Source organism: Geotrypetes seraphini, chromosome 2 (assembly GCF_902459505.1).
Source record: "Geotrypetes seraphini chromosome 2, aGeoSer1.1, whole genome shotgun sequence".
In the NCBI taxonomy this organism is placed as follows: Eukaryota; Metazoa; Chordata; class Amphibia; order Gymnophiona; family Dermophiidae; genus Geotrypetes; species Geotrypetes seraphini.
In genome coordinates, this window is record NC_047085.1 from 209,703,243 (window position 1) to 209,719,079 (window position 15,837).

The 15,837-nt window shown below is 43.3% G+C and overlaps 1 protein-coding gene across 1 annotated transcript in view; it reads right to left on the reverse strand.

The window, feature by feature from the left end:
- WRNIP1 (WRN helicase interacting protein 1) overlaps positions 1 to 15,837 on the reverse strand; it is a 98,082-nt gene that overhangs the window by 9,647 nt on the left and 72,598 nt on the right. The window contains exon 5 of the mRNA XM_033934854.1: positions 4,497 to 4,652. Coding sequence (XP_033790745.1) covers positions 4,497 to 4,652 — 156 coding nt within the window. The remainder of the gene's footprint in view (positions 1 to 4,496; positions 4,653 to 15,837) is intronic.

Sequence of the window (15,837 nt, forward strand, 5' to 3'; positions counted from 1 at the left end):
GAATGTGGGAATTTGCCCTGGAATGCATGAAAGGAGAAAGGCAGCCTTGGGGGATTTGTCACTTCCTTAATAATTCCCCTGGAGGAATAAAAAAAGGGTAACTCTGGCAAGTGGAGGAAAGGTAAATAAGCCAACCTAGTTCTTTGTAAGGAAAACCTGGGGAGAAGTTTGCTGGCCCTGGGAAGGTGTTACACAGAGCCTAATTAGTGATAAAGAAAGGAAAACTCTGTGCTGGACTGCAACAGTGTTGAAAGAGAGGATTATGCCTCTCAAAACAGCTACAGGGAAGGGTTCCAGGTGAAGCTAATGGGGGAGTGAATGGCAGAGTAGAGCAAGATGAATCTGACTGGGACATTGCTGCTGAAACCCTTTTTGTTTAAGGTATTTATTTTGATCATTGCCAAATATTTTGGGACCTTGATGGACTAGTGCTGAGAAATCCCATAATGTAGCTCAGCTCGTCTGATTTTGGTTGGATTCCAAAGGACTTGCTAGAGGAAGCCTGGGGGCGTCTGGTGTTTCCAAATTTATTTATTTAATTTGTTTTCTATCCTGTTTTCCCCCAAGGAGTTCAGAACGGGTTACAGGTTAAACATACATAAAATAGTTAACAGGTTACAATATGACAGTTACATTTCTGTCTCTGACCTTGACATGTTCTCTGACTAGAGGACCCCCTGGAATACTGGCAAGAGTACCTAGAAGCACAAAAATTGCCCTGACCTGATCCCCTTGGAGCCTTTGGTCTGTTGTCTGGAAATGACTTCAGTTTATGATCCGCCACGCTGGCCATCAGATCGTCCAGCCCTTTGCCAAAGAGCAACTAACCTCTGAATGGTAACCTTCTCAAAGTTGCTTTGGAGGCCGAATCTCCCACCCACTGCCTGATTCAGAGCATTCTGTGGGCAGAGATGGCATAAGCAGAGACCTTGCTCAAGACTCTAAAGATGTCATACAGGTCATCTGCTATATAATCAACCTTTGTCAGAATAAACTGGCTGTTGTCAGAATCCGGAGCCTGGCTGAGTCTTGAGTGGCATGCCCATATGCTGCTGCCACTTTCAAACCAAGCGTCATGTCCTCAAATTGTCTTTTGATGACAAAATCCAATTTGTGGTCCTAGGACTCCTTCAGGACCACTCCACCCTCACTGTGGAGGTACGTTTGATAACCTGTGCCACTAAAGAATATATCTTTGTCGTGGTGAACAGCTATTGAAATTCAGCATCCATCGGGTAGAGCTGTGCCATGGCCTTTGCCACCCATAAGGGGCCTCAAGGATCTCCCAATGGTCTGTTAGCATTTTGGTGATATCCAAATGCAAAGGGAAGTATGTCACCTGTGTCTTAGTGCTCCTCATAAGCGAGCCATTCTTGGTGAAAGTCTGTGGGGGCTCCAGGTTCAATAATTCTTGGAGGGATTCAGGAATAATCCCCTGCATAGCAAATGATTTGAACAATCTGTGCACAGTCTGGTCCTCTCCTAGGTCCGAGGTAACCACTGGGTCATGGCCTGGGCCTCCTACTTGAGATGAAGAATCTCTAAGCCCCAGGACCCCAACTGAGAAGGCAGAGGCATGAGCTCTGAGCCCTCCTACTCTGATTCCAGCTCAGACCAGGGCCCTTGTGTCTGCTCTTGGCTTTGCTGGGGTACTCCAAGGGGCTAGCTGGACCTCTGTAACTTAGAAATGTCTTATACATCATATGAATAAATTCAGAGGGACCCTAGCCCAAGTTGCCCAGAGGGTCCTGGAAGAGCTTCCTGGGCTTCCTCCCTTAACATGGCTGTGTGTCGCTGGGGATGCAAACTCCCCCTTTTCTGGTTCCAGCCTGGATTTTTGGCCCAGAAAACGAACCAGCTGGGCTCCCACTACACAATAGGGTTTAGAGGAGGCGAAGCCTGAGGACCTCGCCCCCCCTCCCTCACATGCCACACAGCATGTGGAACAAGGACTACCCTCAGCCACACATCTGCCACAATTTTAGTAGGAATCCAAAGTATCACTGCCTGAGGAGTCCTTCTATACCCGTTTTGTGTCAAACCGAAGGAAAGAGAAGAGCTTCTAGAGCATGGATGGGGAGTGAGAGATGGAAAGGGAGGCAAGAAATGCCAGGACATGGGGGGAGGGAATGGAATGAGACAGAGATGCCAGAGCGAGAGAAGGAAGGGGAGGAGAGAGATGCTAGACCATAGGAAGGAAGGAAAGGAGATGCCAGAGCATAGAGGGAGAGATAGAAGAAGAAGAGAGATCCCAGGGCTTAGAGGAAAGAAAGTAGATGCTAGACCATGGGGTGAGTTGGGGTGGGAAGGTGGGAAGGAAAGGAGAAGAGATGCCAGAGTATGGGGGAGGGAGAGGAGACAGAAAAATGGAAGGGACAGAGAAAGAGGGTGAATGCTAGATGAAATGGAGAGTGAAGAAAAGATGAGGAAAGCAGAAACCAGAGATGACAAACAGTAGAAAAATATTTTTTCTGTTGTTGCTTTAGAATAAAGTACGTAGTATTGTAGCTGTATTTGATAAACATTTATAAATAGAAATGGAAATAAGGTAATCGTTTTATTGGACTAATTTTAATACTTTTTAAACTAACTTTTGAAGACCAAAATCCCCTTCCTCAGGCAGTGGCGTACCATGGGGTGGAGGCAGTCTGCCCCATGTGCAGCAACTAGAGGGTGCTCCTCTGATCCCTTTTTATATGGGGGGAAGGGGGTTAAAAATGATCAATCCTGGGTGTCACATACCCTAGGAATGCCACTGCCTACCTCAACTAGACTACTGTAATGTAACATTAATTATTTGCTTTAAAATATTGCTATCGTTATCTACAACTAGTTCAGCCCTATTATATGAAACAACTACATCCCTATTATATGAAACCACATTGACTGCCCATAACCACAAGAATCAAATTTAAATTAGGCATCACTGCATTTAAGATCCTGGCAGGCAATGCCCCCAACTACCTAACAGAGTTGGCCATCCTACTCCAGGGTGCCTCCAACAGATATTCCACCAGAAATCTTTTCTACTTAAAATTCCCAGCAAGCAACAATATAAATTCTACCAAGCAAATTACCTTATCCACCCAATGTCAATTAGCAAGATGCTGGAACTAAATACCACTTACACTACAATCTTGTGACCATTATCTCAGGTTCAGAAAACTTTTAAAAGCATTTCTGTACCAAGACAGGAAGCCAACCCTGAAGTAAATGAAATGGTAATTGTAAAAGCCCATTTCTAAAATGTCTAATTCTACTGCTGGGAAATAACAATGAGCCAACAACCTACTCGAACTTGTAACGATGATCTACCTGTACTAGCAACTCTATTGAATATCTATGTCAAAATGTTTATTGTAACTTCCTGGGTAACTGGACCAACCTCTTGTAATGTAATTTGACTTTGAACTGAATAGGTAGAGGCAAAATAGAAAACCTGATCAACATTTAGCCTTTCTTCATAAGGAAGTTGTTGCATCCCTTTTATTATTTTTGTCATCCTTCTCTGTCATGTTTTCTAATTCCACTTTATCTTTTTTGAGATGCGGTGACCAGAATTACACACAGTATTCGAGGTGCGGCCATGGAGCGATACAAAGGCATTATAACTTTTTCATCTTAATGTTTTCCATTCCTTTCCTGATAATTCCTAACATTCTATTTGCTTTCTTAACTGTCACTGTACACCAAACTGAGGGTTTCAATGTATCCTCAACGATGACACCTAGATCTTTTTCTTGGGTGGTGACTCCTAACATGGAATCCTGCATCACAGGGCAATAGTTTGGGTTCCTCTTTCCCACATCCATCACTTTGCACTTGCTCACATTAAATGTCATCTACCGTTTTGATACCTGGTCTCCCAATCTTGCAAGGTTTTCTTGTAACATAAGAACATAAGAAGTGCCATCTCCGGAACAGACCCTAGGTCCATCAAGTCCGGCGATCCACACATGCGGAGGCCCTGCCAGGTGTACCCTGGCACAGTTTTGGTCCCCATGTCGTTCTAAGCTTCTCGTAAAGAGAAGTGCATCTAGCTTACCCTTACCCATGTCACTTCAAGACACTCATAAGGAGATGTACATTTAACTTACCCTTAAATCCTAGAACGGTGGATTCCACAATTACCTCTTCTGTGAGAGCATTCCAGGTGTCCACCACTCGTTGCGTGAAGCAGAATTTCCTGATATTTGTCCTGAACTTGTCCCCCCTTAGCTTCAGCCCATGTCCTCTTGTCCGTGCCACATTGGACATTGTAAATAATGTTTTTTCTGCTCTATTTTGTCGATTCCTTTCAGTATTTTGAAAGTCTCGATCATATCCCCTCGCAGTCTCCTTTTCATAATCCTCTTGAAATTTAACAAATTTAATTATTTCACTAGTAATTCCCTAGTTATGCCCATCTTTAGATCACTGATAAGTATGTTAAAAAGCAACAGTTTCAGCTTTTATCCCATCCTGATACAAAAGAAGTCTCCTGCTCTAAAGCTTACCTATATCCTCACTTGCAAACCTCACAAGCCGTCTTGCCACATACAGTGGGTTCTCGCCTCCTTCAAGCATTCGACCAAGCCAGTAGAGAGAAGCATTCTCATCTGACCCACGCATTGACTTATGCAGTGCAGAGATGCAATTGTAATGTTCCTCACCTGGATCAGAAATATAAAAGAAGAACACAAAACCATGAAAAACCTCAAAAACTGGAAAATTAGCAGGAAAAAGGTTGCTTCAACCCCCCCCCCCCACACACACACACACACACTTTGGGCTATGGCTCCCTCCAGAACTCTATCATCCCCTTTTACCTTACTGGCAGGGATGCCAAGCCTGCCAGCCAAGTAACTAAAGTGCCACTGCTCACTGCTGTTTCCTTCCTGCTCCGAGCATACCAGGACTTCTTGCGCACGCTGAAAAGCATGCACAAGAAATCCTGGCACACACTTTCATGTTTATACGGAGTAATCAAAACAAGAGTCCATGTGTATTTCTTCAAATCCCAAGATTATTATAGAAAGTGGTTCTCTTGGTGGTAATGGTTTACATGATTTTTTTTATCCATTCAGTGATATTAGCTTACCTTCCTTTTTGCTCTTTCAAGCTGTTTCACATCAGTGTTTATTTAAAGGCAAGGATTTTTCGATCATCTTGTATGTGTGCTTTTTTTAAAAATATGTATCATTTTAATGAGTTTTATTAAATTATGTACTTGGGAGCCAGAACAAGAAGAAAATATATTTATTGAAATATTTTTATGCTTTCTTTTTGTCATCTATTGCTATCGGGAGGATAATAAAAGTACTTCTCTTCTTTACAAAGTTTCTGGTATGACTGACAGAAAATAGATTGATATTTTATTCTTTCTTATAGTTCTTTATGGTTGTTATAGCAAGTGATTTAATGTAACAGAGTCTATATAAATGAGGTAGATTAAAAAAACAAACAAACAACTATGTATAAGCTTACAGAATTAACAATCTTTGCATGGGTGAAAAGTGTAAAACCAAATCAAGGGGCTCATAATAGAAACGGAAAGACATCTAAAATCCCACTTAAATCAGCACTTGGACGATCTACAAGTCAAGTCGTCCACGTGCCGATAATCAGAACAGGTTTTAGACATACCTAAAAATAGCTTAGGCCTCTTCAGTGCTGCTGTACGCCCTGAGCTGAAAGGGGCATTTTAAGAAGAGTGGTGAGGGTGGGATTTGGGCGTGCTGCAATTATAACTGAAAGTTTAATGAGGCTGCCTGAATGGAACTTGTACGTTGTTACTTAGGCGATGTAAAAACAGTTCTAAGTGCCTAGAAGGTATCCAAAGTGACCATATAACCACTGCAGACACAAGGTACAGACCCCCCCACACACTGTCCTAGTGATCACTTCCCCCCCCTCCCACACCACCATAAAAATCTGAATAAAAACATACATGCCTGCCTCCAGAACATCAGCACCTGGCATAAGAAAGCCTAGTAAAGCAGCACAGAGGTGGCTTCAATAATCTGGGGCTATTGGGGTTGTAGACAGGTGAGTCTAGTAGATTTTGGTGGTGTTTTGAGGGAGATGTTTATATGGCACCCTTTTTGTGAAGTTCACAGCAGTGCCCTATAAGGTGTTCCACTACTGTGTTGCCATGTCTAGGTGTCCATTCCATCACTTTGCTGGCCCCTCCCATGTCCAATAGGTCTTGTTCTAGGCGTTTTTGACTTGGACAAATTTTTGGATGAGAATGGGGTATAAAGATAGATAACTTAGCGGTCTGGCTGATCAAACAGCTGGACATGTACGCAATTTTTGAAGACAAAAAATATTTTGGATGTATTTTCTGGGAATGGACTTTAGACACTGCTGACTTTGGGCGACTAAGGCCCAAAACGGACTTAGATGCTTTTTTTGATTATGCCCCTCCAATGTAATAAAACTTGACGTACAATCATAGCTGTTTTTCTACTTGGTGAGAGTACATGTAGAATTGTCAAAGTTCCAGAAAAAGGCCCGTTGCCTATGTGAGAGGAATTGTATATTCAGAATATGTATGTTTTGTGGATGTAGAGTGGGGGAGTGTGTTATATATGTTACAGTATTTGTATAAGTAAAAAGAAATCTGGTAATTAAAAAGTAGAAACCTCCAATCCATAAAGGCTTATATTTCCAAAAAAGTAGTATTCTTATTGTATATATCATCAAAATAATTGCAAAGAAAATTATTTTTTAGAATAATAAACAATTTTTATTAATCTACCAATATATTCATATCTCAAAAATCTTTTGTTAAAAACAATTGAGAGCTTCTTCAATAAGGAAATCTTCTCACAAAAAGTTCCAACAGAAGAAAGATAAGTCTCATTTAAACATGGGCTTCTTCAGGGAGTATCATAGATTTTGCAAGGAGCACCACTCATCCCACATACTGGGTAGAGTCGAAATGGCACTTAGGCCATCTTCTATCAAACTGCGATAGCAATTTTTAGCACAGGGAGCCACACTGAATGGCCTGCGCTGCTCCCAACGCTCATAGGAACTCAATGAGCGTCGGGAGCAGCGCGGGCCATTCAGCGCGGCTCCCAGCGCTAAAACTGCTATCACAATTTGATAGAAGAGGGCCTTTGAAGTGGTTTTTGGATTGTATTCATTGCATATTCAATTTATAAATGTTTTTGAGTGACTTTTTTCTGCTTGGTTTTTTTTTCTGTTGAAACTGTTTGTGAGGATTTGTCCTTAGTACTTGGGAGACTCAATTCTTTTTAACAAGTTTTACTGACAATATGGACAAACATGGTTTATTGGGCCAAAGTCAACATGGATTTAGCCTAGGGAAGTTTTGCCTTACCAACCTGCTACATTTTCTTAAAGACATGAATAAACATGGATAAAAGAGAGCCAACTGTGGATTTTCAGAAAGCTTTTGACAAAGGCCACCAATGCACCATGCTCCGATGCTACAGTAAAAAAAAATACTGTTGCAGGAACAATTTTTGTTTTCTGAGTGATGCACTGCAAGAATAGCATGCAAATTATATGCATGCTTTCATGCGGAGCAGTCCCGGTAAAATGGGGAGGAACTGTGCCTGGCGCCTGCTCAGAAAAGCAATCACTAGGCACAGCTCCACCCCTCATCCCTCCAATTCAAAAAGTTTTCTTCTGCCCGCTACTGCTGCTCTCCTTGCTGGCTGAGCTGATCGCAGCAAGGGAATCCCCAATAAGCTGAGCCAGCAGGACTTCCCTAAGTCACCAACTTCATGGCTTCCCCTGCCGGCTCAACTGTTTAGGGCTTCTCCAGCGGTAGCCTGTGGAGCAGGAGCATTTTAGAAGATTTTGGTCCCCATGTGTGCTGCCTGGAGTGTTTCCAGCCTGCGCTTTGACAGGATGGGTCTCCTGAAAGGCTTTCTACATCAAATTAATGAATTCCTGGGGAAATGCTGAACCAGGCAATGCTGAGTCTCCAGAAGAGGACTTCAACTTGTATCTCTTGGGTGCAGACACATCCACACCTTTCTGCGTGAAATGACTGCTATTGCGGGGTCCTGAAAAGAAAATGGTATGAACCAAAGGACTTGCCGCCTGTTCTATAGCTCGAAAACATAAAGGAGAGGCTGATCTGGATGCTCCTGCCTCCCCCTTCCACGTGGTGTGGCATGTGGCGCAAGGACATTCCTCTGTCACACATTTCATACAGTCCTGGCATATTCTAGGGGTAAAAGAGCAAGAGGACTCCATCCCCACCAGTTTTGAGACCAAACTAGAAAAGACAGGAGACTTTTGAAAAAAAGAGCTCGCTAAAATTCAAGATGGCCGCTGTCAAGCTTTTGATGTAAAAAAAACAGCAAAATAAAAAACCATAAATCAGCAATTTTAGGGGTGAGGGAACATATACAAACATGCAGAAACGTTCAAATTTTCAATTTACATCCCCCCCCACCGATTCATCCCAAAGGCTATAACAGCCTTACTCACTGTGACCTGTGCTGGCAATGTGCTGCAGCATGCCTCAGCTCCCTAAGATAGCTGGAAAAGGAGTAGAAATCACTGCCTCATCCAGAATGAATCTTCAACCTGAATCTTCAGACTGCTAGTCGGACTTGATGTCTGACTGAACCCCACACCCCCGCAGACCGACCGATGCACAAAGCTTAAAAAAAAAAGGGGGGGGAGGAAATGCAGCCGGCACCCTGCAAAACACTACTGAGCCTCCTATGGATGCCTGACAGCCTGCACTCAAACTCCTACCAAGCAGTAGGTGAGTAACGTTAACTAGGGATGGCTCCGAAATCCAATAATGCTTCTGCAAGCTGGCTAACAGGCACCACAAGGGATTGGCCTGTCAGCTGCAGACCACAGTTTGCTTCTTCTCCAAGCAGGTAGAGCTAAGCCCACAAAAGGAAGCTCCAAGCACCAAAAAAAATGAAGAAAATCTGAAAATAACTAACAAAATAAAGAGTAGAGCAGAACAGAGATACTCCTTCAGGCTTGTGTGCAGAAGGGAAAAACTGTAGGTGGCCGTAGAGTTCTCAGTGAAGTAGGAGGGATACAGGAAATATCCAGAGTGGATTCCTTCTGCAAAGGCTCACAGCCTTGGATGGATTATCCACTTATCCAGAATGATACACCTATTGTACTAGATATATATAGATATAGATACCAGATACAGATACACACACACATAGACATACATACACCCACCCACCCACCCATATGCATATGTGTTATTTACATATGATGGACTGTATAGGTTTTTATGTTTATGTAGATAAATATACCTATGTATGTGAATATATTTACATATAAAACCATATAAAAACTTTTATATATACTGTAATCTGAACAATATGAATGTGCTATACTGCAAAGAAATAAAAGTTATAACTAAAAACAAAGTTGACTCCTTTTTTGTTGGACTAGATTTCAAGAATTAAAACCCCAGCACAGACCTACAAAGCTGTTCTGCATACTGATAGCTATTTATATCATCCTCTTCACAGAGTTTGCCAACATATTCTCATTATTATACAAACTTAATGTGTCCGTGCTACATGTATACAACATAGTAATATAGTAAATGACAGTAGATAAAGACCTAAATGGTCCATCTAGTCTGCCCACCAGTCATACCCACCAAAAATTCATGGTTAAATTAATTTGTCTCTTTTTTGATACGCATGGATAACAGACTTCAAAGTCCACCTGGCATTGTCCTAGGCTCCAAATGCTGAAGCTGCTGTCCAAGCTCTCTCCGGCCTATCCAACCATCCTGCCTGCAATATCTTCCACAAGACTGGTCAGCAACATCCCCATGTTCCAAGTTAGTGGAGTTCCCATTGATGCCCTCCCCATCCCATCCCACACCAAATCACCACACATGGGATACAGATCGCGCAAGTCTGTCCAGCACCGGCCTTAGTTCCTTAATTTACATCCTTTGTTTTCTAATTAGAGATCCTTTGTTTATCCCATGCTTTTATGAATTCCATCACCGTTTTCCTCTCTACCACTTCCCTCAGGACGGCATTCCAGGCATCTACCACCCTCTCTGTGAAAAAGAATTTCCTAACATTGCTCCTGAGTCTTCCTCCCTGCAACCTCAAATTATGCCCTCTAGTTTTACCATTTTCTCTTCTCTGGAAAAGATTTGGTTCTATATTAATACCTTTCAAGTATTTAAACATCTGTATCATATTTCTCCTGTCCCTCCTCTCCTCCAGAGTACACATATTTAGTCTCCAGTCTCTTCTCATACTTTTTTTTTGGTTCAAAAACCTTACCATTTTCATCGCCTTCCTCTGGACCACTTCAAGTCTTTTTATATCCTTCACCAGATACAGCCTCCAAAACTGACACAATACTCCGAGTGTGGCCTCACCAATGACCTATACAGGGGCTTCAACACTTCCCTCCTTCTGCTGGTTATTCCTCTTTCTATACAGCCTAGCATCCTTCTGGCTACAGCCACTGCCTAATCACACTTATCTTTCAACTGGAGCTGCAACACCATACTCAAGCAGCTGAACCCATGTCATATAGCTGGTTAAGGGCGTCATCTGGGTCCCAGCAAAGAGAAGACAAGCCTTTCCATTAGATAAGCGACGCTTTCTGGCACACAACTGCTCAAAGCAGACAGAAGACCAGCCCTGTGTGGCTCCTGCAGTCTGACAAAAGGATGCGTCAGCAGACATGAGGTTAAGGCTGTCTCCCAAAATGGCTGGGCTCTACACTGTAGAAGGGCTATATTTCATAAGCAGAGAAGAGCATCTCTACCAAATCTTCAAATCTGTTCGCCCCCACTAGTTGATACATACTGAGAACAAAAAGTAAATCTCAAAATATGCTCATGTCATCAGAAGTCTGACTGCTGACAGCAGAATACTGCAGATCGTATTGTCTTTTTAAACACTTTGCCACGAGCTTTCAACTACTTGGAGTGACATATTTAAAACAAGTAAATAAATACAAATAGAATATTGGCATTGTATAGCCCTACTAACTCCAACATGTTCCTCCCTTCTGTTCTGGGTCACTTCCCTCCCTCCCCCCAACACTTATGGATCCATCATCCATCCATCTCCCCAACCCCTCTGCAAGTCCAGCATCCATGTTCCTTCCTCCCCACATACACACTTTTGGTCCACCACCCCTCCCCCAAATCGGATCGGGTCGAGCCGGTATTCTCTTACCTGTGGCTCTCCTGAAGCAGCAGTGGCAGCTGATCAGCAAAGGCAGCGCTGTAAACAGGCTGCTTGTGGCCAGCCCCAGCAGAGCCTTTCCTCTGCCATGTTGGAAGTAATGTGGCAGAGGAAAGGCCCTGCCAGGGGTGGCCGCAAGCAGCCTATTTATATTGCTGCCTCTGCTGACTGGCTGCCACTGCTCCCTTTGGGGCTGGAGGGAGTGGCAGTTATCGGGTCAGGATCGGCTGCTGCTGCTTTGGGGGCTGAAGAGAGGGAGCGCTGAGGGTTGTTGGGTCAGAACCAACTGCTGCTTCGGGGGCTGGAGGGAGGACAATTTTTTTTTTTGCTGGCTGGTTGAGAGTACTGGTTGACCGGTATTCTACTGTATTAATATTATTAATTTTAGATATTTTTATGAGATGTAACTCATTTTGAACTGCTTGGAGAAAGATTGTAGTCAGATGTATTTAAACCAAATGCATAGATTGGTCTGGATAGCAGCTGAACATTATCAGTCTGATCCACCTTATCATACCTCTGATCCCGCCCCACTTTATCCAAAATATTTTTGGATATATACTGACCTATACAGTCATAACTCATTTAATCAAAGTGACAGGAATTTGAAAGCAAATGGATAAGTCCTTCAAAATATTGACCAGTAAATCCTTTGTAGGTTACCCTTCACTGGACAATGGAGGACCAATTCAAAGCTGTTACCATTAATAAGAACGTAAGATTTGCCATACTTTGTTAATCCAAAAGTCACTAGATCTTGTATCTGTTTCCAACAATGGCCAGATCAGGTCACTAGTACCTGGCAGAATCCCAAAAAGTAGATAGCAGAGAAGAGGGATGAGCAACATGGAATCTATCTTCTTTATTGTCTTTTCCATGATGTTCATGCAGTCCATTCAGAACTTAGGCCTAGATTTACTAAACTCACCTTTCCGATCCGCAGGCAATCCGTGTCCGAGTCTTGCCGGGCGACCAATTCACTAAAGAGTCCCCATGCAAATGATCTGATCTGACACACGCCCACAAATGATCCCATGGATTGCTGCAGAGCGATCCAGACGCATACGCAAACCATCCTCTCTGCCTGGAGACACGATCTGCGCATGCACAAAGGAACAGAACACGCTTTGCAGCCAGCCTGGAAACGCCGTAGTGCAACCCTACTTTAAACCCGCGGGTTAAAAGCACAGGCTCACAGAGAGGCAAGGCAGCAGACAGTCTATTGCACATGGAGGATTTTTTTTATTTTGATGGTTTCAGGGATGCAGGGCTGGGATTTCAGGGCGGCAGAGAGCAGGAGAGTTGGCAAGGACGTGAGCGACTGGTACTCAGCAGTTGCTTCTTTTTGGATTGGCCAGACCAATCGGTGTGTTTAGTGAATCGCTGCCTTTCTATTTTGCATGCCATTTCCCCTCATTTGCATGTGCGGATCGGATCAGGTGCAGATCGGGCAGAAGGTTAGTGAATCGGGTCAGGGTCGCAAACTGGTCGGCACATGATTGGTAAGCTTAGTGAATCTAGCTCTTAGATCATAGAGTTTACACTTGGTCACAAACAGATGAAGAATTAACTAATCTGAGATGTATAAAGGCTCACTTGAAGGAGGTGGCATATAGTCAGTGACCCGGTGATTGTATATGATTGTGCTCTAGTTACTCAGGGATCAAGTCAGAACATCTTTGTTGGTGATCCTAGCTGTACAAAGGAACCAAAATTCTTGAAAAGAGAAACAAGCGGGTGGGGTTGAACTGCAACAGGAACTCAGGAGGGCCAGTGGGTGGTAATTAAAGTCCAACTGAAAATTCCTAAGCAAAAGCATTGGGCTTTTTATTCCCTGCAATCACCTCTCTCAAACTATGCACACCTCCTCTGTTGCATGCCTCTAGTACAAGTTGAAAGCACTCTAAAGATACCTCAGTCTGAATTATGTCCCTCTCACTATTTTGGTTTTGTTTCTTGTATGACATACCAGCAAGTGCATATCACAATTCCTTCACTTAAAGTAAGTGTTTACCAGAGATTAACTTAATCCCAAGAATGTCAAGTGGCCTGCTTACCCTCTTTTTCACACACCACACACCAGTACTATGATTCAAGGGTCTGCCGCTGCACTCAGTAGCCTAGCATCATAGTAAATAACTGCAGATAAAGAACAAAATGGCCCATCAATTCTGCCTAGCAGTATTCTGTTCAGTTTGGGTAGATGCAAATAAAAATACCCACACAGAACCTAATACCCAGTCATTTAACCGTTTTACCGCCCCCCCCCCTCCCTTTTTCTTCCACCATGCTAACTGTACAATGAAAGGTGGGGGCTAGGTTTTAGGCTTAGTAACCACAGATTTTTTTTTCAGGGTTGTACACTGCTTAAAATTGTTAATCACATGATTAATTGCATAAAGCGCCCCTTTTGCATTTCCTCCTGTACAGTGAAAATAATAGACAGCTTGTAAATGATCAAAACTGACATATTTCAATTACTAAGGTGAAAATAAAATTATTTTCTTACCTTTGTTATCTAGTGACTTCATTTTCTAGTTCTCTTGTTCCCTGAATGTGCCATCTGAACACTGTTCCCAGGGCATTCTGTCCATTCACTATTTCTTATCTCTGTTCTTTTCTTCTTCATTCCCTGCCATATATCCATCTTTCATGTTCTATTTTTCTGCCTCCTTTTCAAATCTATATAGTTTTCATCTTTTCCTCTCCATCCATGTGTAGATTTTTTTTCCTCTCTCCTTTTCCTTTCCAAAAATGTACCAGCTCTTCTTTCTTTTATATCTTTCATTTATATCCAGCATCTGTACCTCTCAAACCCCCACCCTCCCCAGCAGTCAATATGTCTCTCTCTTCTTTCTCATCTCACAAGTCTCGGCATCTCTGCCTGTGTCTCTCCCCCCCCAACCTTGAATTTACAAACTTGTCTTTATAGGCAACAGAGTTAAAACATGCTGTTTCCAGCCAGCTCAGATCAGAGCCTTTCCCTCCTGTAGTCTTCTGCTCATTGGAAAGAGGACGTTCTATCCGAGGAGACAGAAGAGTAAAGAGAGAAGTCTCTGCTGGGTTGGCTAGAAGCAGTGTGTATTTAGTACTGCTGGCCTAAAAAGGTAAATTTGGAGGGCTGCAAGGTGGGAAGGAGAGGGAGAAGCCAGAGAGCTGGGGGGGGGATGTTGGAAGGAGGAAGAGTGAGAAATGCTGAACCACGGGAGTGGAGGGGAGGGGAAGGAAAGAGAGAGAGGCGAGAGAGAGATTCCAGACTGTGGGGCAAGGTGAAGGAGCCTAATGTGTTAATAGCATTAAATTTATTAACAGGTTAAAATTTGAACGCATTAAAAATCAGTCTTGGGGTTGGGGGGGCGGGTTCTTCCCAACAATTTACTATATTTACTTATTTAATTTTCTATACCATTCTCCCAAGGGCGCTCAGAATGGTTTACATAAATTTACTCAAGCATGTTTATACCACGATCCATTTTTTTTTTGTCTTAGTTTCTTTATTAAAGTTTCAAACAACAACAAATAGAAATAAAAATAACATCCAAGGATATACAAAAGATTTATCCTGCATACAAATATAGCTATGTATCCAAAACAATTTAGCTCCCAGCTTCGGGCTTACTTTCCCTACTAAATCAGCTAAATCGGGGATATTTTCTTCCTATAATCGCGGGTGTTTCATTATACCTTTCATAGCTTCAAAACTAAATAAAACTGATGGCGCTTCTGCTTTTTTCCATCTTCTCTTTTCTTGTCATTTTTCTCTCTCTTTTTCCTTTTAGCTTTCTTCCAGTGGCGTACCAAAGGGGGGGGTGGGGGGGGGGGGCGGTCCGCCCCGGGTGCACTCTCCAAGGGTGTGCACAGCCGGCCGAATCTGGAAGCTCGCTGCTGAAAATGGCACCTCAGCATGGCTGCCATATTTATTCCAGAGCATAAATACGGCAGCCGCGCTGAAGTGCACGAAGGTCCCGCGATGACGACTACTGCTGCCGCTGCTTCGGAAGAGATAAGTGACATCAGAGGGGAGTGGACCGGCAGCCGCAGTCATCGTGGGACCTTGCCGCAACTCCCTGCGTCTGCCAGCCTAGCCCCACTCTGATGTCACTTACCTCTTCCGGCGCAGAGACAGCAGTAGTCGTCATCGCGGGACCTTGTTGATTTCGATGGAGAGAAAGAAGCATAGTAGGGTGGTGGAAAGAGAAAAAGGGGGTTAGGGTGGTATGGAAGCGTGGTGAAGGGTGAGAAAGGGGGTCAGGGTGGTATGGAAGCGTGGTGAAGGGTGAGAAAGGGGTCAGGGTGGTATGGAAGCATGGTGAAGGGTGAGAAAGGGGGCAGATGCTGATGGAAGTGGGGGGGAAGGGAGAGGAGAGAGTGAAATGCCAGATCCATGGGGGTGTGGGAGAGATGGAAGGGGGAGGCATAAAGTTTCTGGAAGGTGAATAGAAGGAGAGAAAATGCCACATAGTAGGGGCAGAGAGAGGGTAGACAGTGGATGAAAGGAAAAGAGAAGATGAGGAAAGCAGAAACCAGAGAAGACAAGGTAGAAAAAAAAATTCTATTTATTATTTTTTTTTTGCTTTAGGGGAGATGCATTGCTGTTTCTGTGGTGTTGCAGAGTCCAGCTTCTTGGTGCTTCAGTTTAATCTTTGTCTATGTATTTTTA